We start from the raw sequence: 22,277 nt of genomic DNA, 5'->3' as shown, positions 1-22,277 counted from the left end.
GAATACAACACGCAAACTGGCATTGACCCTGTTTAAGCCTAAAATCGTTCATTTCGTTTCACGTTCCAATTTAGTTATTTTTTACTTGATTAAAATCATGACATTAATTTTTTTTGTTGCTACCACATATGTAGACCGCTCATCGCCAGTCTTCACTCTTTTTTAAAGGCTTTCTTTCCAAAAAGACGTCCTGCTCAGAGACGTTTATAAATAGTGAAATTGTATCTGACCCTGTTTGAGATTCAAGACCCTAAAAACCATAACGGCAGTCAGCAGTACAAAAGCCGTTAGGGCAATGAGTGCCATCGAGCTCAATGCCAACAAAGGATGACCAACTAGAACTCGATTTCCAACTAGCCTGAGTATCAGGCGTTTCTTGGGGAAAGAGGGGAAAGACAAATGAAAAGAGCCTGTGAAAAGGTACCCAACGCTCGCCCCAACGTTGCGTGACACCCAGAAAAACTGCTGCGAAGGTTTATAGGAGACTAGGAAGACAGCAGAGGGAGAATCTCCTCTTTCTGGTACCCCTATCTCTCTTCCACCCTCCCCCATCTGGTCTCTTCTCCAGTAACCCCTAAAGAGGAAAACCTGATACTCAGGCTAATGTCTAACTTAGGATTTTCAATGCTAATTAGCAAAACTCTATCGTTCTTGTTCATACGGCATTAGGTTTTTCCCCTGTGACTTAAAGTTAGACGTTTGCTCCTCAGGCCTAAATAAAATTGATAGAATACTAAGAATAGTGCTTATATTGCTAGAATGATAGTAAGCACGAGTCCATTGTCGGGCCGTTAACTTGTCTGCCCGCTCTACTTTGAAAGATAGTTATAATCAAAGCCTATAATGCAAATCAACCTTTCAATTGTTTTTGAATTTTCTCGGAGGGTATAAAATTGCCAAGCGATTCCTCTCTTCCGAGAGATTATTAAACCTCTCGTTCACCTTTTGCGTCACAGTAATTGCGACTTGACTGGGAAGGTATTCAAGGTATTCTACACATACCTGCGTAAAGATCGCCTATTTCGTTTAAGATATTTCCCGGTCTTGCAAAGCAATAGCTCAGAAGGAGAAAAATAACTACACAGTGTCGTCGAAGCATTGCAGCAGAGACGGCCTGTTCCTTGCACTGTAACTTTACAAATTTCCCAAACTCGGACAGCACAGAGCAACTTGTGTCTTGGTTTTCCAAAATTACAGTTGATTCTGATCGTCTGTCGTTATAAGTCAGCTTATATATAGCACCCTAGCGGTGGGTTCCTTGGTTCGTTAACCTATAATTAAGCTATTAGACAGCTTATTGGTAGGTCAGCAGGCAGTACGTGTAACGGTTTATCCGGCTAGAATTGTTGATATGAATAATTTTCATTTTCCCGCTTGTTGCTTGGCGCTCGCGAAATAAATCAGCTAAAATAATTTACTCTGGCAGTCAAATGAATGTTTTGATATGAGTTCCCAATATTTTCTGTTTTTATATTGAGCAATAGTCGCTGCAAAGCAAAGCATATGTCAGATGTTTGAAATGTAAGTTTACATAAAGAATCCACCGAAGCGGAAAAGATAAACTTGTTTGTAAACCGCCGTTTAGCCGCTACTGTACTAACTGTAAAATTATGCTAATTATGACGAATTCAATTTATAGAGGTCAAAAAACAGAGCAGTAAATAAACAACATTTCACGCATGAAATGAAACCGGCTGACAGCTGTTCGATTCCAAGACGCTCTAACAATTGCAAAGTTTGACCTTTTTGGCACACCATGAAGACAAGTAACGTGCCGATCATTGGTAAACGAGTGGGTAGCAAGTAAATTGAAGCTGCTATTATTAAACCCTCTTCAGCATTACAAAACCATTTAATTTCACTATTTTAATGCATGGGTGAATTGATTGTTAAACGAACTGAATAATAAAGTTATTAGACTGTTCACTTCCCACTAAGGGTTGAAAAGGATTTCGCTGACCAACTAACAAGTGAAATTCGCCTATCCGAATCATTAATAACGCGCTTCAGCAGCTACTCACCCACGAATTGTGACATCAAGAAAGAACCCTAATGTTACCACTTAATTAACGTTAATTTCGAAGAAACGGATCAGGGACGCTGACCCGGGGGGGGTGGTCACTGGGAATTATTGGTGGGGGTGTGCCCCGGGGGGTGTACCGCCCGGTTCTTAGTCTCCCTCGCATTCAGCGGTTTCTCGTCACGTAACGTTTCTCTAAGTAGGGAGCCTACAAAACGGTAGATATAAGCATATTTTTATCCCCTAAAATTTTTCGTCTGTTCGAATTTCCTTGCTGAAGGTCTACCGACCAAAACTTACCTTTTCGAAAATTTCAGCCAGAAAAAAGGCTCCCAAAAGGGAGTCATTCGAGCCAAAAAAAAAATCAAAAACAGTAATACAGACTTGAACATTAACTGAAAGCTAGCCGTTGTTTAACCCTAAACAGAACTTAACCCTAGCACTAAAATGAGTGCTTGACCCCAATCCGTAAAATTAAAACTTAACGAGTGCTCAACTCCTAATCTGTAAATTTGCAGTTTCATTTACTTGTTTTTACTTTATTTTTCCCGCCGCTTATGTACCCTGTGTAACTGCAGAACCATTTGATCAATGCATACCCAATCCTTGCAAGAATGGTGGCACATGCGTCAAAGACGGGGATTCCTTTCATTGTATCTGTCCAGTGGATTATCTACTCCCTGACTGTGCAAACAGTAAGTCGAATTGCTTGATACTTCTGTTTTAATGACAGTTAGCAATTAATTGTTACATTGTAAATGGAGGTTGGGCAGGAGGATGACCAGGCCGAGGTGGATACCAGCCTCCAAGATCTGCATAATTCTTCATATCATTATATACCTGTCCAACCAGGCTAATGCAAAATGGTTTTGTTTTGCCACTCGAAAATAAAATTCATATCTTCGCGCCACTGTGTAATATCCTCCATTCATTTTCACAGAGACTGTGAATCCGTGTATTCCTAATCCTTGTCAAAACAAAGCAACATGTCAGCCGAGTGACGACAAGAAAAGTTTTACTTGCAACTGTAAAGGAAACTTCAAGCCTCCTCTTTGTGGTAAGCAAATTTTTCACTTTCTCTGGTATTCTTATTGCACCATAATGCAATGAAATTATTTATCGCACAACAAATATTTTAAAGTTTTGTGCAGGGCATTCCTATTTTAAAATCATCCTCATCACCATCTTATCACCTCGTATCATCATCATGATCACCACAATCAGAAAATCCAAGAGACCTGCCAATAAATTCGACCATCACATTTCGGGCGTTGCCGGAAGCCCCATAGCTCATGTTGTTAGCCTGAATAATAAGTCTCCTGCAAATTATCGATTCGTCTTGACTGACTGCCACTTTATTATACCACTTTAGCATGTGACTGTCCCAAGGGTAATCCGGCATGGATTCCTCCAATTCTTCCACAAAAGTGCACAGAAAGCGGAGACTGTTACTGCCCAGAGTATAGCGGCAAGACGTATAGTATGACAGAGCAGGGCTGTGTGGAAGCAAGTATGAAAAATCACATTTCTAATCAATGCTAAATTCTCCAGGTTAGCTTAATGTTTGAACATTGCTCTCTGCCACTGCTTCCCCAGAGAAAGAAATTATAAGATTGTTGGACTTAAATTTTAAAGGATGTGAAAAAAACGTCAATTTTGTTTAATCGTTACTACAATCTACATACTAGCCTGCGTAGCAAGCGTTTCCAATCGAGTTATTGCGCGAAAGTTAGAGCGGAAGCAAAAAAAGATTGAAGGGGAGGGGGAGGGGAGAAGAGGAAACGCTTGCCCGCAAGCCCCACGATTCTGGAAAACGCCCCTTGATATTTCACGGTTCGATTCATTTGTAAATTGACAGCTCGTCAAAATAGCGAACAGATTACCCCCAGGATTACCAGATATGTAAAATTACTTTGTTCTCTAATAGAACACGTTGCAGGCGATTGCAAGAACTGTAACAAAAAAGATTTACGATAAAAGAAAGTTAAAACTACGAGCGATTGCTGCGAAATTTCTTGTTTTTTATTGTGTGGCTTTATCTCGTCTGAAACCTTGTCGACACGTCAAAGATGATTTGTCCGGAACAATTCACTCCGCCGGGTATAAGTTTTGCAGAGCGGCTGCTCTTCAGCCTGTGTCGAAACGTTCTCTACAATAGATGCCGCTAAATTTCCAATAAACAAAAAGAATCTCTTCATTTCAAAAAGCTGACAAATCGCTTGTCCATGGCGCCTTTAGCTAGTGTCGAGTACCGATGTTTTGATTTCTGTTGATGTTATCTCCAACAAACAGTCCATTTTTCCAGTCAGATCCGCACGCCGTCATTCTCAATAAATTGGCCTTCCCTAGTCTCCACTGCCCGATCTCCAATTATACTTTGAAGACTCTGATCTCATAAACCTTCGCACAAACACGATTCCAATAAATATCAGTCCAAAGCATTTGTAATCTGTGACCACAAATCAGATGAGAGCAGATCTGTGACGCACGAAAACAAAGCATACCTGGTTTGATTGATGTTTCGAATGCTAAGTAATCAACACTACACGCACCGCGCCAATCAGAAGCTGCGTTCGTGGGCGAACGCAGTTTTTCAAAATCGTGGGGTTTGCGGGCAAGCGGTTCCTTCGTTCCCCTCCCCCTCCCCGTCATTCATTTTTTTTTGCTTTTGTCCCAGCTTTCTAGACGAACCTCGCGAGGAAACGCTTGCTACGCAGGCTATCTACATACAAGCGGTACAGTGTGCATGTATACTTAGTTTTCTACAACAATTAATACATATCAAACATATTTAAATTAAGATTCTTTCTTAAACTTCCTGCAAAAAACCATGCAGTGGGCTATTTCAAGGCAATCAGTGCTAAAGAAATCGAATCTATACCACTAAGAAACAGATCGAACTTGTGACTTTCGCCAAATGTGAATTGAAAGTGAAATTACAAACAATCCTGCATCAATAATTGCCACAATTATTGTGGCTTTCATAGTTCTTCTTCTTCTTCTTGTTCTTCCTCTTCTATCGTTATAAGTTCTGGGAAACTTCCCACCTACCCGTCCCCTAAGCCAACATTTTGCCCTTAGTGTGAAGTGATTAAGTGTTAATGTTGGCTTAGGGGAGGGGTAGGTGCGCAGTTTCCCAGAAACGTATCAATAAGGATCCATCTTTGTTACTAGCAAAAAGAAACCCTTGCGAAAGTAACCCTTGTAAAAATGGCGGCAAGTGCTTTAACAGTCAAGATGGGCTTTCGTTTACCTGCCAGTGTCCAGAGGAGTGTACTGGAGATCTGTGTCAAAATTGTGATCGTAAGTATTGGTGACCCAACTTTAAACAAAGTTGAAGCCTTTTATAGCAGCACAATTGTTTTTAGCACTAACTTAAATACATTAATGGTACCGATTTTGCAGTCATCCCTCGATTAATTCGCATAACCGTCTTCTTAGACTACCGTTAATGCAGTGTAAACCTGCTGGAATGAGGGAGCAACACAACGTGTAATTGTCATAGACAGGTGTCCTTTCTTGGAGCGAGCTTACTGTAAACATGCTCCAGAAATCTCTGCAGCCGTTAAAAAGTGGACACTTACTTTCTATCACATTTTCAAAATGAGTTTCTGCCTTTAAATGATTTATATTATGACCATCATCATTATTATTAATATTACTATTATTACTGATTATTTACTTCATTATAATTTTTTCAGCTGAGAAGATTTGCCCTTCAGGATATTGTAAAAATGGGGGCACGTGTATAATCGTGGGAATAAAGTGTTTCTGTAAGTGTCCATCAGGCTATTTACCCCCGGAATGCGCGAAAACAGCGCCAGGTAATGTAATCCTTTTGCTATAACTACATTTTTCTCGGCTGTACTAACGCAGACATGCGCTCTCGGGTTTGTGTTTAACTTTTTGGCCGTATATAGAGTATAGTCTCTCATTGTTGGCAGGGTATGTTTAGGTCCCTTGAAAGCCAACAGTTTTAGTAGAATCTATTCGTACACTTTTCTTTTCTTGTTCTTTTTTTCTTTTCTTTTTTTTGGCTCAGCGAGGCACTCTCACCGGCCAAAAGGTTTCGTTTAGGAAAAACTGTGCCATGTTCTTTATCAAACTAGCATACCATTGACGAATAATAAAAGCCGTTTATCATGAAATTTAACTGTCTAGTAACCAAATCATAGTGATATGCTAAGAACATTGTATGACCAGTTCAGTAACCTAACTAGAAGCGTACGTACTGACATCTCATGACCTTTGAATTCTCCGCCTTAAAATGTATATGTGATCGCTAATGCAAAGGACATGAGTTCGAATGCAGTTGAGGGTCTGAGTTGTTTGTAACACGTTGCAACTGTGGTGATCATATCTCAGGTTGCGTTCCACGATTGAGAAATCCGGATTTCGGATTTTGCAATCGAACGCGAATCCTAAAACTGATTTCACCTCCGAGAAATCCGTCCTCATGGTGGATTTCAATAAACAAATTCAGATCCGAATTTCATAGATTTCCTTTTTACCGTTCGATTGGAAAATCCGAAAATGGCTTCGCAAAACTATTCGCATGAACAGTGGTCTTCTTTTTGCTAATTGTGAGTGCGCGTGCAAGACCGTTGTTCTTAAGAACTGTTTATTAAATCCTGTTTCACATCCCCCCCCCCAACCCCAAAAACAAAAGGAAAGAAAAGGAATCCAAGAACAGATATCTCCAGATGATTTTCCAATCGAACTCACCCTTTATCAAGATTTGTTTTATTCTTAGAAAACCGCCACGTTTGTCACCCTAACCCTTGTCAGAACGGGGGTACCTGTAGAAAAGTACGAGCTGACGCATATGAATGTAGCTGCTTGGTGCAGTTCCATGGTAAACACTGTGAACGTAAGTAAATTATTGTCTTATATGAAAGTAATAATAAGATTGCTTCTAAAGGCTTGTATTTTATCTTTACTTTGTTTGGAAATGAACAGTTTCTTCTTTTGCTTGCTTATTTCGGCCTAAGCTACCAGCGGGACATAACCAAACATTTTATTTTATATAAATTATTTAATCAGTAGTTATTGTTTGTCTTGCTGTTACGTTAGGAAATAGGACACTTTAAACCCAAGACTGTCGCATTTTGGGGTCAACATTTATGACCATAATTTGGTCTAATTTGACACCGCTAGTACTGATGATGACGATAATTATCAGATGGATAGTAAAAATACTTAAATACATGACCACTTTTATGCGGTAAATCAAAAATAGCGAGGTTGGTGATGATGATGATGATGATGATGATGATGTCATGAAGATGTTATGATGATGACGATGACGACGACAAAGACGACGACGACGATAATGATGGTGGTGGTGGTGGTGGTAAAGTTACTTCTATCTGCTACCACAATGACACGACGGATGACGATGATCGTCGACACGACTATCATATGGTGATGATGATTTTATTGTGTTGATGTAAATTAACGCATCGCGACATAAAATCTAATTGTATTTGTGGTTAATCTTAAAGGAGACAAATGTATGGATTGTGATGTGCACGCCAATTGCCACAATGGCCGCTGCAGATGCAGGCGCGGCTACAAAGGAACTGGACTAAAAGGAGATTGTAAACAAGGTCAGCAGCATTTGTCAGCGTGGGTGCTTATGAACAGCTACTCTGAATCCGAAGCTTGGTAATATAAAAAGGCGATTATACTACTAAGCTGGTTGCACATACGATCAATCCCCCATTTCATAATAAGCACTCACTTGTAGATATTGACTTCGATCATTCAGTCAACTGCTGCATGATGTAATTCCTTAGTTTTCTTTACTTACGTCTCATGTTTTTATTTCTGTTTTTATTGTTTTCTGTGACTAAGTTCTCATGATCATGGACTTTTGATATTGACTAAAGGCGACCAACGCTTGTTTAAGTTATGCTTATAAATTAAAATGGTTGTCGGCGTACCTTTTTCTTTTCAGAGCTAGTGTGCCATACATGTCCTTTAAATGCTGTTTGTGTTGACGGTGAATGTTCTTGTATCAAAGGTTTCTATTTTATTGACAACACTTGCAAGATAGAAGGTCAGTCCACTGTAAAATGAAATGGTCGGTTTGAATAACCGATATTTTAAAGCAAGAAAATGACGTAGAGTAATGATATGAGCAAGAAAATGAGCAATGAAAAACTTTGACACCGCATTTTGGATCAATTTTATGGAATACAAGATAACGTATTTCAAACCAATTCCTTCCTGTTATGATGTTTCCAACGATATGGTATCCAAAAGGGCTTCCCAAAAGAATCTTAGAAGTAACCCTAAGCCCGCCCTCCTCCCCCGACCAAAAAGAAAATCAAACGTGTGCTCAGAAGATAAAGAAGTTTTGTAAAAGTGTTTATTTCCTCCAATTTTGTTACTATCTCTATTTCCAATACTTAAATAGTTAAAAGTGATTACTTGGTATGGAAAAATTGCCTACTTTAACCTTTGTCCGGTCTGTTTTATATTTCTGAAAATCTTTTTTCCCTTTTCCGTTTTCCTTTTAGATGGAGGCTGAAAGAACTTTCGAAATCCAAGTAGAATATTGAAAGAAGAATATAAACAGTAACTCCTGACCTGAGTTATTTTTTGATCTCTCTCTCTCACACACACATACAACATCAAACTTAAACTAGACTATGGGCCGAGTTTCAGTTGTTCAAGACTGCTTGGGTGTCCATTATTACCCTACGTTTTGTGCAGGAAAGAAGTGAAATAAATCAAAATCGTGACATGTTCAAGCGCTGCCTGCGCTAGATAAGTAGGAAATTTGTTATTAAGTTTAGGTTGAACTATACCAAGTTTAAAAAAATAAATAAATTTTACCGATATATAGCTCGTTTCTACATTCCAGAACCATCTCATGGCTTGCGTTAGATAAGTAGGGAATTTGGAATTAAGTTTTGGTTGAACTATACCAAGTTTAAAAAAAATAATAAATTTTACCGATATATAGTTCGTTCCTCCATTCCAGAACCATCTCATGGCTTGGGGTATTCAATATACACTTTGTGTGAAATTTTCTACCCAAGCTTCGTTCCATTGTGTCGCCCCATGTAAGGGAAATCGTATTCCGGAAACCAGAAAAGTTATCTCGTGAAATATGGAATCCTGGGCTTTGGAATCTGGAATAAAACTCAAGGAATCTGGATCCCACTAACCGCTGGAATTCAGAATCCAATTAAGGAAGTTCCACTGACAAAGAATTCAGAATCCAGTACCTGGAATCCGGAGTGAATGACCGGAGTGAAATTAAGAACCCACGACTGTCATGGATTCCATTCCATGAGGTGAATTCACTGACTTAATATACTGGAACGCTGAAAGGTCCATCATAGTATCACTAGCTGCAGCTAAGGATTTCAACTTGTTATGCACATTTGTGAAAATTACAACAACGGAGAGACCAAAATTTAGGAAGTTTACGTGTATTGAGACACTTAGACAAACACTGAAGTATAATGCCCCTAGTTTACGGGAAAAGGATGATTGTGTCCTTTAATTGTTTTGCTTTCTTTTTAATAATAAATTGAAACTGCCTTTCCAGCATTAATCGTCTGTATATAACGTAGCCCGCTGTACCAACTGCCCAGCAATGGAACGATCTTCCCGACGAATTAAGGAACTGTGCATACACTTTTAATGATTTTAAGTGACGTGTGCAAAGTCTCAATACGTTTGATTAGTTTTCACTAATTTTTGTCTTATTTTGTGTGTGAATTTTTTTTTTCAGTTTTTAGAGATCTTAATTTGTTTCTCGAAAGTATTAGCTACACATTGTAGCTACTCTAAAATTCGAGTTAAAATAAAGGTTATATATGTGTGTATGTATGGCTATCAGGCCTGGGTTGGACCCTGTATATTAACAACATCCAGCGCATGCTCAACAAAGATCTTACTCGATTCATGCAGAGTCTTCCTAGAATACACGGCAATCGACAAACCAAAATCCGAAAATAGCGAAATCTGTCCTTTGGGTCTTTGAAAGGGCCCAAAAAGGGCCAACCGGTGAATTTTTATGCCCTCATAAAGTCGAGGGAACGTTCTATTTTGAAAAGAAATAGACAAATCCGCCAGTTTTAATGTGTATACAGTATTTTAGTTCTTTCTTTGTGATGCGTTGCCTACTGATATTCAATTTTGGGTACAGATATATATCCAAAAGTATTTAGTCCTTTACTTAATATCTCTCATAGCCTGCGTAGCATGGCAGTTTTGGTCGGGCGCGCAAAGTAATAAAGGCGGGCGAGGGCAGAGAAACCTCAAAGAAATTGAGGTGGGAGCGTTCGCGCGCGCTTCACGCGCGTTTTTGAGGCTTCGCCGCTCAGTAATACTCCTAATAAAAACCCCTAGGCCAAACAGGCTATATCTCCTAGCGTTCTCTACTTTTAGTTATATCTTTTATGTGAACATAAAAGTCACTTAGCCTGTTAAGTTAAGGTTAAGTTAAACAACATTTTCCACAGAGCAAAAAGAGGGAGAGGAATAAATCGACATTCTAACTTTTAATATAAAAAAAGCAAAACAAACGATTTCTTCAGACGCTTGTAGCGAAATGTTTAATTGTTTGTTTAATTGTGATATTTGATACAGGTTGACAGAAAAAAACGTTCGAACGATCAGTGAAATCTAAAATGGCGGCAATCTTGTTTGACGTCACTGATCCAATAGTGTCTCCCGATCTATTTAATATACACAAGTATTGCATTAGGGTAACCTTTACAATTAATGCTACAACTTATATCCGTCAGGCTCTCTCTTTCATTGTACATTCGACAGAATGTTTTAGGACGCCTTTGGGTTTAAACGAAACGTTACTCAAAGTGAAAACAAATAACTGCCCAAGACAGGATAGTTTTACCCAGTTAACAAAACTTTCTTGGTAGACATACACAAACACCTCGGACGCAGTGTTGAGTAATGGGACACACAACCTCCTCGCATTCTTTCTCTTTTTCATCTGAAATTTAAAGTCCACGGTTATTCAAAGTGTTTTTGTTTGTATATTTGTTTCTTTTTCTCCCTCAAAATTGAGCCCCAAAGGAATGGACAGCAAACTAGCAATGGAAGTTTCAGAGTTTCTTTTTTTCTAAATGTAAGAACACCTTTTTAAAGCATCACACAGCCTTTCCTGAAGTTTTTGAGGCACGCCATGAGCACTGGCGCAACAATTTTGGATCAACTGTCCGGTGATGCAAACCTGGACTGAAACACGAAGGTCATGCCGCATAGAAATGCCGCAGCGATGCGTAACAGCAACAAAACCCCTGCAATAAACGCTAGAGATACGCATAGCAAGGACGTAGAAAGGGCCGCCAGTCTTTGCTTTTGTTAGGATTGCCAGCGCACGTGCACAAAAAAAAAACTTACATACGAAGGTCCGAAGCAACAGTGGAACATTCATGGCGCTATACCCAATATTCCCCCCATGAGGTTTAATTTTATGGGATATGTCAAGGAGAAATATGACCAAAGTTAGCAGTGAACGAAGTTATGATAAGTTATAACAGCTCACTTAATAAAACCAAAATTAAACTTCAAACTTTTCATGAGATGAACCAAATTGTAATTTGGGTAGACCCAATTGTCTGTTGGATCATACATCGAAATAATTGAGGATCAAATCAATCATACAACATAACCAACTGACGCAGATGAATAGAACGTGTTGGTCAACCCAAACTCATGGAGACAAACTTAACTGATACAGAAATCGAACTTCTCATGAACGTAACCCCACCCAGTTTAGTTCTTCTCATGAAAAGTTAAACGTTAGGCCTTAGCCTGTAAGAGAGTTTGTACTGAGACATGTCCCGCCTGCACGATGAACTCTCTTGTCTATCATCTTCAGTTCGTAGCAGTAAGATTACCTTTAACGCATGCGTATCCTGTTCCAACATAACCTATCTTGCATCGGCATTTTCCATTTACACAGTCCGCATTGGTGTCACAGTCTGTACATTTATCAACTGAAGGGAATGAGAGGAGACAAGTTAAATAATGTACAATACAAGTGGCTCGTAATCTCCGGGAAGAATTGAGTCGTTGACGCAAAATATATGTGGGCAATGCTGAATTGATTTTTGAGTAACAAAACAAATATTCCGCCGTTGGAAAATCCTAAACTAGATAGTTAAAGATAAAGAATAGTTTTGATGCTAAAGCGATGAGTTACGATGGAAGGTGAATAAGATATTGCAATTGGATGCAGATTTAAAGGCATTTCTATTTATGTTAATCGATCCTTTTACCTGAATAAAGATTATTTTTGTATATAATCATGAAACAAATAGCAGATGAACATAGCAATAAAGGCAGTTACGTTTGCCGTGATTGTATTTACCTTCACAATGAGGTCCGGTAAATTGTGGGGTGCAGATGCAGTCATAAGACCCAAACGCTCTATCAACACAAGTTCCTCCATTCACACAGGGATTAGAGTGACATGCCCCTGGACCAACAGTAGGAATGACAGCTGTTGGCAGGGAGAGAAAATGCATTTGCAAGTCAATATGGAAAGTAAAGGCTTTGCTAGTCCACAGTGCAACACATGTCATCACTGAAGTAATAACTGCGGCTATATATAGTTTGATAGAGATTATTACATAGACTTAGCAGTACTTCATACAAAAAACATTGTGGTCGTCAGCATATGATTTAAAGAGTAAACCGATTTTACCTTCGCAAAAATTCCCAGTGAAACCACTAAGACAAGTGCATTTGACAAGGTGGGTGGAAATATCCACGCAGACTCCGTTGTTTAAACATGGATTGTTGCACAGACATTCGGTGCCTAAAATTTTCAAAAGAAAAGAAAAATTTTAAAACATTTTGAGCTACCGTTTTAAGATTAACCGTCTGACTGAGGCAATATTCTTTAAAAAAGAAGACTGCAGAAAAAAAAATTATGAAAACATATTGAGCTACCGTTTAAAAATTAACCCGTCTGACTGAGACAATAATCTTTAAAAAAGAAGACTGCAAAGTAATATGTAAAGCGTGGTTTTACTGAAGTTTGCCGGATATGATTTTTCATTAACAATATCTCGCTAGAGAATTGTCTTAGTTGAATCTTTGAATTCACTTTGACGATGTTATTTAAAGAACATTGTAAAACAAAATTTGAAATTGAAGGTCGATTGAAGTGTAAGTGTACGTTTGTCCCGGGGGGGGGGGGTACTGCCATATATGGGCTATATAGGTATGTGCCGCTGTGAAGGGTATGCTTTCCAGGCAGTTTACTCTAGGATAGGGTATGTAAATCAGAGCGTTTGGGTCTAGAACAGGGTATCATTTTTCAGGAAACTGATCAGTTGGTTGAAGATTTTATCTAGACAAGGGAAACAGCTACTTTAGGATAGGGGTATTTTGGGGAGTTTACTCTAGTATAGGGTAACAAAATTCAGCTGAACTAGCTCCGGTATAGGTTAAGGGTTCCAGGGTCCCAGCAGCACATCCCCACTAAAGTATAAAGTACCCCCCCCCCCCCGGGACGTTTGTATGCTTATTGTTTAGTGTATCTAACAATGACTTACATTCACACGTTTTCCCGTAATATTTGTCTGGGCAAAGACACACAAAAGATAAGCCAACGTTCTGTAGGAAACATGAACCATTATTTTTGCAAGGATTTGAATCGCATGGTTTTTCTTAAACAGAGAGGAAACAATGTTAATTTATTATCTTAATTGTTAAAACATAGAAAAGTAAATTTTATAGCGATTCGCAGCTCCGAACCTCGTACCTCAAAAGCTGAAGGAATAATGTTCCGTCTGGATTTAAACATAAATTTAACATGTTTGGTTATAAGGCTTAAGCAACTCGTTAAAAAAAAACAATCATTAACAAAAGAATCTGGCAAGGCAAGACAAAACCGAGAGTTCCAAGAACCAGATTATAAGGTAGGGCATTAAAATTAGGCCCAAACACCTATGAGAGCCATGGTCTTGACCTTCGTGCGGTTTTTCCGGACATCTAGCAAATGGTATTTGAGGTCATTTGAGGAAGATGTCTCTGGGTCTCCAACAGGTAAGAAGAAACAACCGTGTTTTCTAGTGAAATTATGAAGTTAATAGAGTTGAATATAATAATACTTTTCATGTATTAATGATATCTAACCTGGCCTAAAATTGTTCTTACTACCATTTCCCGCGATTTTCTTTAACAGCATAAGAAATAAAGTGGGGCTGATATGGTAGTGTAGTGCGTTACACTTGAGGGGGTGGTGTGGTTAGCACGCAGTAACATTAAATTTGAAAGTCGCCATTTGAAGGCCTGGTGTATACTTAAGTCAATATGGGTTATTATGGTTTGATTCTTAGCTTGCCATTATTGATACCTTCATGGTATTACTACTGCAGTTGATTTGGTGATAGAGTCAAATCTCTCTTGACAGCCACCTTGCTTAAACTGACATTGCAGTTCATTCACTCCGCTTTTTAGAGCAACATAAAGAAGTAAAAGAACAACTCTGGATGCCCTCATGACAAGAACCCGCCTCAAAGAGCTGACTGTATTCGCTCGCCACTGCGTATTCCTTTGGACTACGTAGGGCACCAAACCTGTTCTACAGTCTCTAGATATAGCAGGTCTAGACGTCAAGAGCTAGATCAAGCGAATTTTCATAAAGTTCTTTAAAATACCATCTCAACAGTTTGATAAAAAAGGATTGCCATGCAGTGGATCGTTGTAGAGTGACTAGAAGCTTACAAATCTTACCGAGCTTAATTACACAACCTTTATCTTGCGTGTAGGTGGGAGATCGACCTTGAAAAGATTGACAGTAACACTCTCCTTCGAGGTCACATTTTGCAACCAAAGGTTCTCCGGTAGGAGCAGTAGCTTGAAGACAGCTGCACTCTAAAAACAACATTTTACATGAATATATATGCCTTTTATTTCTAAATAGTGACGTTTTTCACAATAGTTTGCCCTCGCCAAAATTAATATCCCCGATTTTTGGCGCAAAGAATCAGTGAACCAGGACTGGAACAATTTGTTGTCTGCTATGGACAACGAAACGGCGAGAACGGCAGCTGGAGAACATTACATGCGTAATGACGTTACGACACAGTGAATTTACCACAACTGGCACGATGCCCAAGTAAGGACCAGCGCTCACAACTTTAAATAAACTTTGGCATCATAGAACTGGAAGCCTGCCCAACCGTCAAACCAACCTAAACATGACTGAACCCTTATTTCATTCCCCCGCATTTTATCTGTGAAATCAAGAGAAAGGCTATGACGTTATCGGGGCTAATGTGTTCCTGCTGTCAATAATAAGATTCCTGCCTCAAAAAACGGACTAACCGGTCCAGACTACATTACTATTGGTGAAGTGATTAATTGAAGGTTCTCTTTTTAAGAAAGGCAAGCTTATTGCGTTCGAGGTACGAGAACGCAACCCCTAATTTGTATTGGGTGTTCTGTACATTATTGGTTATCCTGTGCAATCAATAAGGGAGGTTTTTTCCAGATTGCATTTGTCGTCGTCGTCGACACACATTTGCCTCGTTTTGAGGCGCTTGCTTACGTTTTGCCTCACTTTGACCAACTAACTCGTGAACGTAGTGATTCGTGCCCCCTCAAGCGTTTGCTGAGCTCTTTTATTTTGCGTTCATCTTTTAAAAGTTTTGCTGAATCCTCGTAAAGCGTACATTTTTTAAGAGTTTGGTGAAGGTCTAATATCGATCTGTGTTTGCTAAATCTTTCAAAACGTTCATCTTTCAAAAGGTTTCGGTGGCCGTTGTGCCACAAAGTAAATCTACAGAGATGTGTAGCTTGGCGGCCGTTGTGCCACAAAGTAATAATAAATCTACCGAGATGTGTAGCTCGGCGGCACCGTTTCATCATGACTTGTGATGTTTTCGGCACCGGACAAACGAACATTTTAGGCCTATGTTATTTATTCGGAAAAACTTATAAACAGCCCACAGTAGCTCCACTCAAATCACTGAAATCAACACACTCGACCAAACTACTGCACTTATTGAGACGGACCATACGATATAACTAGCCTTCAAGGCTTTTTCATAATGATACACAGTTTAAATAGAGGTTTCGCTACAAGCAATCCTTACGTTTAAAATATGCCATGATCAAATTAAAGCCCGCTTTCCATATGGTCGCTACCATCGCTGTGATCGCTGGGATCGCTGAGAAAAAAAAAAACTTCAGCGATCACAGCGATCATAGCGATCATATGAAACCACTCTCCAGCGATTGCAGCGACAACAATCGCTGAGATGTAAAAAGTTCCATCTCAGCGATCGTTGTCGCTGCGATCGCTGGAGAGTGGTTTCTATATGATCGCTAAACTTTTTTTCTCAGCGATCACAGCGATCGTAGCGATCATATGGAAACCGGGTTTAATCTATAATCGCAATAACCATCCACCCTTCCTCCTCAACTAGCTGCTACCTGTACGCCTTACAAACATATCGAACGCACTCTCCTAAGCTCCGATTACTCCTACCATAAAGACTGTAATAAGTCAAATACCTTGACAATTTTTTCCCGTGAATTTTCCTTTGCAGGAACAGCGGTAATCATTCTTGGCTAAATCATTCTCACACGTTCCTCCATTCAAACAAGGCTGTGAATCACACGGATTTGGTAAAGTAACTGAAAGAACAATAATTAGTCAAGTTTACACATCAAAATTAAGTAACTGATAGAAACTGATGTGTGTGAAAATCAAAAATTTTATTTCTGAGCTTTTCAAAACTTTACTGGTAACTTATAGAAACTGACGTGTGTGAAAATCAAAAATTTTATTTCTGAACTTTTTAAAACTTTAATTACTGGTTGAATTACCCAAATTAAAACTACTGTTAAAAAAAAATAAGAATAATGAAAAAATTATGTAAGTAGCTATGCATTTTCAGTTCTCCAATAATTTATTAGGCTAAAAAATGTCTATCCATGGATAGCTCGTGCTCCAGGACAAAAGCCATCTCGTTAAGACTTCTGTTCACCGTTAAGAAGGGTGATTTCGGAGAGGTCTCTGTAAAAGAAGCGAAAAATTCCTGTTGCGCCGTGTAGGTCTTGAAATTATATCAACACATATTGAATAGGTTTCTGTGACACTCTTCGTTGCTTTGTGAACAGGTGTTTATAATTAGGTAGGTGTATATATATATTTTTAAGCTTTCCAGTATAGTGTAAATGTACCCTCAAACTGCTATAAATTTGTATGAATTTGTCTAGCTGGACGATGAGAACATCTTAGACACGTAACGGCCCATAAAACCTGTAGTAAAAAAAGTTTGATGGGCACGCCACAACGATGCTGGTGTACTTACGCTCACAGTTAACTCCTGTGAAACCTGGTGGACACGTGCAAACATAGGAATTGCCATGTGGTGTGCATGTTCCATTGTTTTGGCAGGGGTTGCTCACACAAGGATCGCATAATGCTGTTAAAAAATGCCACGTTGACAAACAAAGAGAAAAGAGAAGTAATTATGTGAACTTTATATGGAAAAAACTTACGATTCTGTAGTTAAAGATTTCATAAAATGTAATACAACTGTACTTATTTTCCCTCCAAGGTGAATTTCCATTTGTGAAATCATCAGTGCATTTACCACCCAGCGACACTGTTGTGCGCTATCATTGGACGTGAGAAAAATTGTGGCACAACTTTCTCACAAAAAAAAACTAAAGGACTCAGTTATCCAATTAACCGATCAATACGATTAGTTTACAATGTATAAAACGAACATATGAAATGCATTTTAAAATATATTTTTAACTTACATTCACAGTGTGGCCCACAATATCCCTTTTTACATTCACATGTATAAGACCTGTCAGGTCCCAAAGTACAAACTCCCAGATTCTTACAAGGATTTGGCTTACACGGGTCGTCGATTCCTGAAATGAGTCAACACAGAAGACATATACAGGAAATTAGTTAATCAGCTGTTTGATAAAGGTGAGGTAGTAAATCAATCAGTAGCAAGAATATGGGTGCACAATTAAGTCTTGCCAACTGTTACTCTTAACTTCAGTTACTTTTTGACCTTAGCATATTAAAATTCGTGAGAAGACGACACCTTCACCTTACGGTAACAGAAACAAAATTTCGAAATTCTAAGAAATTCCTTTTGTCTAGTATGTCTAATTTGCCTTCAAAGCAGTGGGCCATTCTTTGAGTCTACCGTGTTACCTTGAAAAATTGTACTCTTCACACAGTGTATAATACTCTGCTTACCATCACACTGAAATCCATTTCCAATGAAGCCGGCGTTGCATACACAACGGTTATTGATGCAAGTAGCGTTTATGTGGCACATGTCACATATTTTGGCTAAAAAAGCGAAAGAAACCAAATAATCAAAAATTATTCTACATTTATTACGCTAACATGTGGATTAGCCTTCGATCATACCCTCCCTATATCTCTAAAACTAGACCTGATCGCAGGCTACATGTGGACAATACGACCTTATCCCTCTAGCATGTATACAGCCACCTCCCCCATCAAACTATAGGTAAGGGGGAGGCTGAACACAGGCTTCTGTGTTCGACAACCTCTCGTAAAGTACCACCACTCAAAGGGACTACCATTACAAAACAAAGATTCTACGTCAATGCAGTACTGTTACAAACTGTTGTAAGCGGCCATCTCAAATACCTTTGCACCTCACGAAAACCATCAATTCGATTGTTAATGCTTTCTCTCTTCTTCAACCCATCAAATTTTACCGATATACTTCCTTTTTGCAGTTGTTTTACCATTGGCAGCCTCCAATCGGCTCTTGTCGTTATTAATTCACAACTTTTAGTGGAAATTTTCTGCCCTATTCAGTGATACAACCCGCTTATCCCAATTTCAGGAACGATTCCAATGCAAGTAAGACATTCTAGACGCAGTTTACATACTTTCGCATCTCTTCCCTGTAAAGCCAGGCAAACAGTGGCAGACAGCATTCATCAAGGGTCGAGAAGTCAGTTCTAAGTCTGTAGCTACATCTTGTGTAGTTTGTCCGTCAAAGCAGGTTCCACCATTTAAACAAACAAAGTCTAAACATGGATGCGGAACTGCGAATAGAAATATGAGAGTATTTTAGCTTCTTATGAACATGCATGCCTGTCTTCGCATCCTCGTCACCACAGAATAGATTCTCTCGACCTACTGTACATGTACCCCGATAGATAGCCTATCTCTTTAGTGCTAGTAGATAACCTTCCGGAAAAGAAGGAGTGTATCCTGGTAGTTCAATCTTGCTGATACTGCCTGCAATAATAATGTCTGTTATAACAAATGACACTATCTAACAAAACCTCACGTGGAATATTCATCAAAACTGAAAAAGTTCAATCGTCGATGTTAACGTTAAGGTCTTCTTGTAGAATCAGTTTGGTACTTATCGGCGATCAAGCGTTTCTGAAAATAGAGGGGAAGACCGAATTCTAAAATCCTAAGAAATGCTTGATACCCATGATATGTTACATACTGTGGCACAGTTTTCCAATAAACCCTCGTGGACATTCGCATTTGAAAGTCCATCGTTGGTGCCCAGTGTTGCTTTCAACCTGACAGCTCCCTCCGTTGACGCACGGGTTCGGGTGACACACGTGATCTAAAGCACAGCAGGCCATCATTAGTGATATGATGAAATCTTACTGTGACGTCATGTAACTTGTCACGCATGTTAAGGCATGGCCTGGGGCTCATTTGCATAAAATCTTATAATGATCATAACTTTGTTAAAATTTATCGGAACCTTCCAAAATTTGGCAACCTCGGGAAAATCGGTAACATTAATTTTCCTGTAACGTACGAAATCAGATATCTGAGTCACGTGACCACTTATGGTCGAGTCCAGGAAAGAAAAGAAAACTAAAAATAGGGTGGCGAGATGCCACACAGTTTATATTAAATACAGTATTTTTGTTATTGTATCATCATTTCTCGCTTGAATCTGCCCGGAATAGTTGACTCTTTTTTTCATATAATTAGTAATTAAGCAAAATAGGACACGTGACATTTTTCACCTGTTAGTATCTTTTTAAGAAATTTAAAATTCTCTCCGTTCCGGCCACGGAAAAATTCGTACGGTAAAACAAACATTTACACATGGTTCAAGCTTAGTTGTAATCAACCATTCCTACCCTAATTTGAATTTCTTTTTGAATATCATTATGACGTCACGTTTCACGTGACTATATCACTTCAACCCTAATTAATTCAACGCCTTCAAAGAAAGTTATCTCGAAAGTTTTTGCAACTTTTAGAATTAAAATGCATGGCCGTAGAAGAAAAACAGCTTTATCTTCGTGGGGGATCGAGACCAAAACTTGCGCCATGCCTTAACATGCTTGAGAAATTTAAGTGTTCCGGGTATAGGGCATTTCCTACGGTTAATACATAACTTTAACTATGGAAATATTTTTGCTGCGTTTCTTTATTAAACCTAGCACCTTTGTAAATTCAACAAAAACGAACGGTTTCTTTGCTTCAATGTTGTCATTTTAAAAATTGTTTTAGTAAAAATGATAGTCCATTTGTATTCGCACCCAAATGATTTTGATTTCTACGTGAGATGAGGTTGTCTCTGTGCCAGTGCGCCTTACTGACCACGTTAAATGTTTCTCCACATGTATTGAGGATGATATTTCTCGAGCCGGCAAGTTTTCTTTGACCGAAATTCATATTTGTTCCTGTTTCTACCCTTGTTATATATCGCACAGGACTTGCGCGTACTTCATTTAGCGTTTGGTTTCATTAAGCAATAGACCACACTTTCCATGGGTTTACCGGCGTGATAAACCATGTTGGGAGAACACGAGAAAAGCTTGTAAATCACGAGCCGAAGGGATAAAATAACTTCAAGTTTCTATGAGTTTACCGGCACAATAAACCATATGTTTTTAACCAATCAGAACGCGCATACTATCTTAGTTATTTTATAACAGTATTTATCATATACATACTGAGAAATACTCACCAAAAAGCTATGTCGTAAATTTTCGTACGCAAATTAGTTCTAGCCAATCAGAGGAGCAAACGATGATTTTCACACGTAAAAGAAATGATACGTCCAATCAGAAGCGCCAAAATTCCCCCCTTTTATATTGCAGCTGGCAGCGCCGCTTCGCACACATTCAACGAGAAAAGTTTTACTCATTCAAAGAGTTTTTCTCGCTAAAAAAGTGTAAAACATTTCGGAAATGGAGTGGAATAGTTTCGTTTGTTTCACTGTCGATAAAGAAAACGGTAACTAACGGTAGAGAGCCGGCGAAACAACAGCGAAAGGGAAAAACGGAACGAAACGTAAGCTTTTGTTGTGCTTTTTATCGGAGCTACTTTGCCTTTCATTTAAGCTAAAGTTAAGCTTATATTGAAACCGGCCATTTAACTTAGATTCACTCATTTTCAATTGTGCATTGAGAACAAACAGTTAAGATTACTTATAGTTATTGGATTCCCTCATATCCTTACCGTCATTTATGCTTTTAACAAACGTTTTTACTAAAACGCTGATACTTCGTTTTCGTTGTCATTTTGCACTCGTTGTTTTTGTGTAAGAAATGTTACTCGTTCTCTGTGCTCACTCGTTCGATTTCTGATACGTCAACAACTCGTGCGTAAATACCGTACGCCTACACTTTCCATGAAGTATTCTCTATATATTCAAGCATTTAACCAATATAGCTTGCGCATACCGTCGCAACCCGTCTCATTATTGTCTCATTAACTTGATTCATATTTTACGATTATCTGGACTACACTGTATTTACTGAAGTCCCAACGAGTCCGGATAATCGAAATTCAACTGTACCTGGCTACTTTATAGGCGTATGTACCTGTAAAGAGACACAAATGAATTGGACACAAGATTTTATTTACCCTGGGGTGTTTGGTGTTGCTTCAAAGCTAGATTTGGTCTAAGATGTTACCTTCACAGTGAGGGCCGATATATCCATTTGGGCAGACACAAGGTGTTAGTGGATTCTCCACGCAAGTACCACCATGATGACAAGGGTTATGATAGCATACAAGTGTCTCTTGTGAAAAATAAAGCATACAGAAAATTAAGACGGAATCCACCAGGAAATTGAGTAATTTTAATTTTCAGTGGACAAAAACCTTGTACCAGAATTATTTAAAGAATAGTTGCATTTTTCAAGGGTTAGACATGTAATTAGGTACCTGTAATAACACCAAAGAAAATTTCTTATGGGAGCCCGGGAAAATGAGTGCCAAATTTCATTAGGATTGTGAAAA

General features: G+C 38.8%; 3 protein-coding genes across 3 annotated transcripts in view; 1 reads left to right on the top strand and 2 right to left on the bottom strand.

Annotated features, from left to right (window-relative positions):
- Positions 1-1,420, bottom strand: part of LOC140946045 (uncharacterized) — a 30,735-nt gene extending 29,315 nt beyond the window's left edge. Inside the window, exon 1 of the mRNA XM_073395113.1 lies at positions 1,003-1,420. Within this exon, the coding sequence (XP_073251214.1) occupies positions 1,003-1,099 (97 nt within the window). The 5' untranslated portion in view covers positions 1,100-1,420. The remainder of the gene's footprint in view (positions 1-1,002) is intronic.
- LOC140946044 (uncharacterized) overlaps positions 1-8,858 on the top strand; it is a 17,626-nt gene extending 8,768 nt beyond the window's left edge. Inside the window, exons 11-19 of the mRNA XM_073395112.1 lie at positions 2,599-2,715; positions 2,961-3,077; positions 3,393-3,530; positions 5,195-5,323; positions 5,722-5,844; positions 6,774-6,890; positions 7,525-7,629; positions 7,980-8,081; positions 8,545-8,858. Of these exons, the coding sequence (XP_073251213.1) occupies positions 2,599-2,715; positions 2,961-3,077; positions 3,393-3,530; positions 5,195-5,323; positions 5,722-5,844; positions 6,774-6,890; positions 7,525-7,629; positions 7,980-8,081; positions 8,545-8,555 (959 nt within the window). The 3' untranslated portion in view covers positions 8,556-8,858. The remainder of the gene's footprint in view (positions 1-2,598; positions 2,716-2,960; positions 3,078-3,392; positions 3,531-5,194; positions 5,324-5,721; positions 5,845-6,773; positions 6,891-7,524; positions 7,630-7,979; positions 8,082-8,544) is intronic.
- Positions 8,859-10,635: 1,777 nt separating this feature from the next.
- On the bottom strand, positions 10,636-22,076 carry LOC140945595 (uncharacterized). The gene is made up of 12 exons (XM_073394608.1): positions 21,950-22,076; positions 19,504-19,629; positions 18,929-19,087; positions 18,258-18,353; positions 17,801-17,917; positions 17,344-17,457; positions 16,541-16,663; positions 14,756-14,896; positions 12,717-12,830; positions 12,381-12,512; positions 11,908-12,006; positions 10,636-10,997 (listed from the first exon to the last, which is right to left on the bottom strand). Exons 1-12 carry the CDS (start codon positions 22,074-22,076, stop codon positions 10,903-10,905), a joined length of 1,443 nt encoding a protein of 480 aa, XP_073250709.1. The 3' UTR covers positions 10,636-10,902.
- Positions 22,077-22,277: the final 201 nt, after the last annotated feature.

This window comes from Porites lutea, chromosome 8, assembly GCF_958299795.1.
Source record: "Porites lutea chromosome 8, jaPorLute2.1, whole genome shotgun sequence".
In the NCBI taxonomy this organism is placed as follows: domain Eukaryota; kingdom Metazoa; phylum Cnidaria; class Anthozoa; order Scleractinia; family Poritidae; genus Porites; species Porites lutea.
Note: the sequence above shows the minus strand (reverse complement) of the source record. Positions and strands in the feature narration are given on the sequence as shown.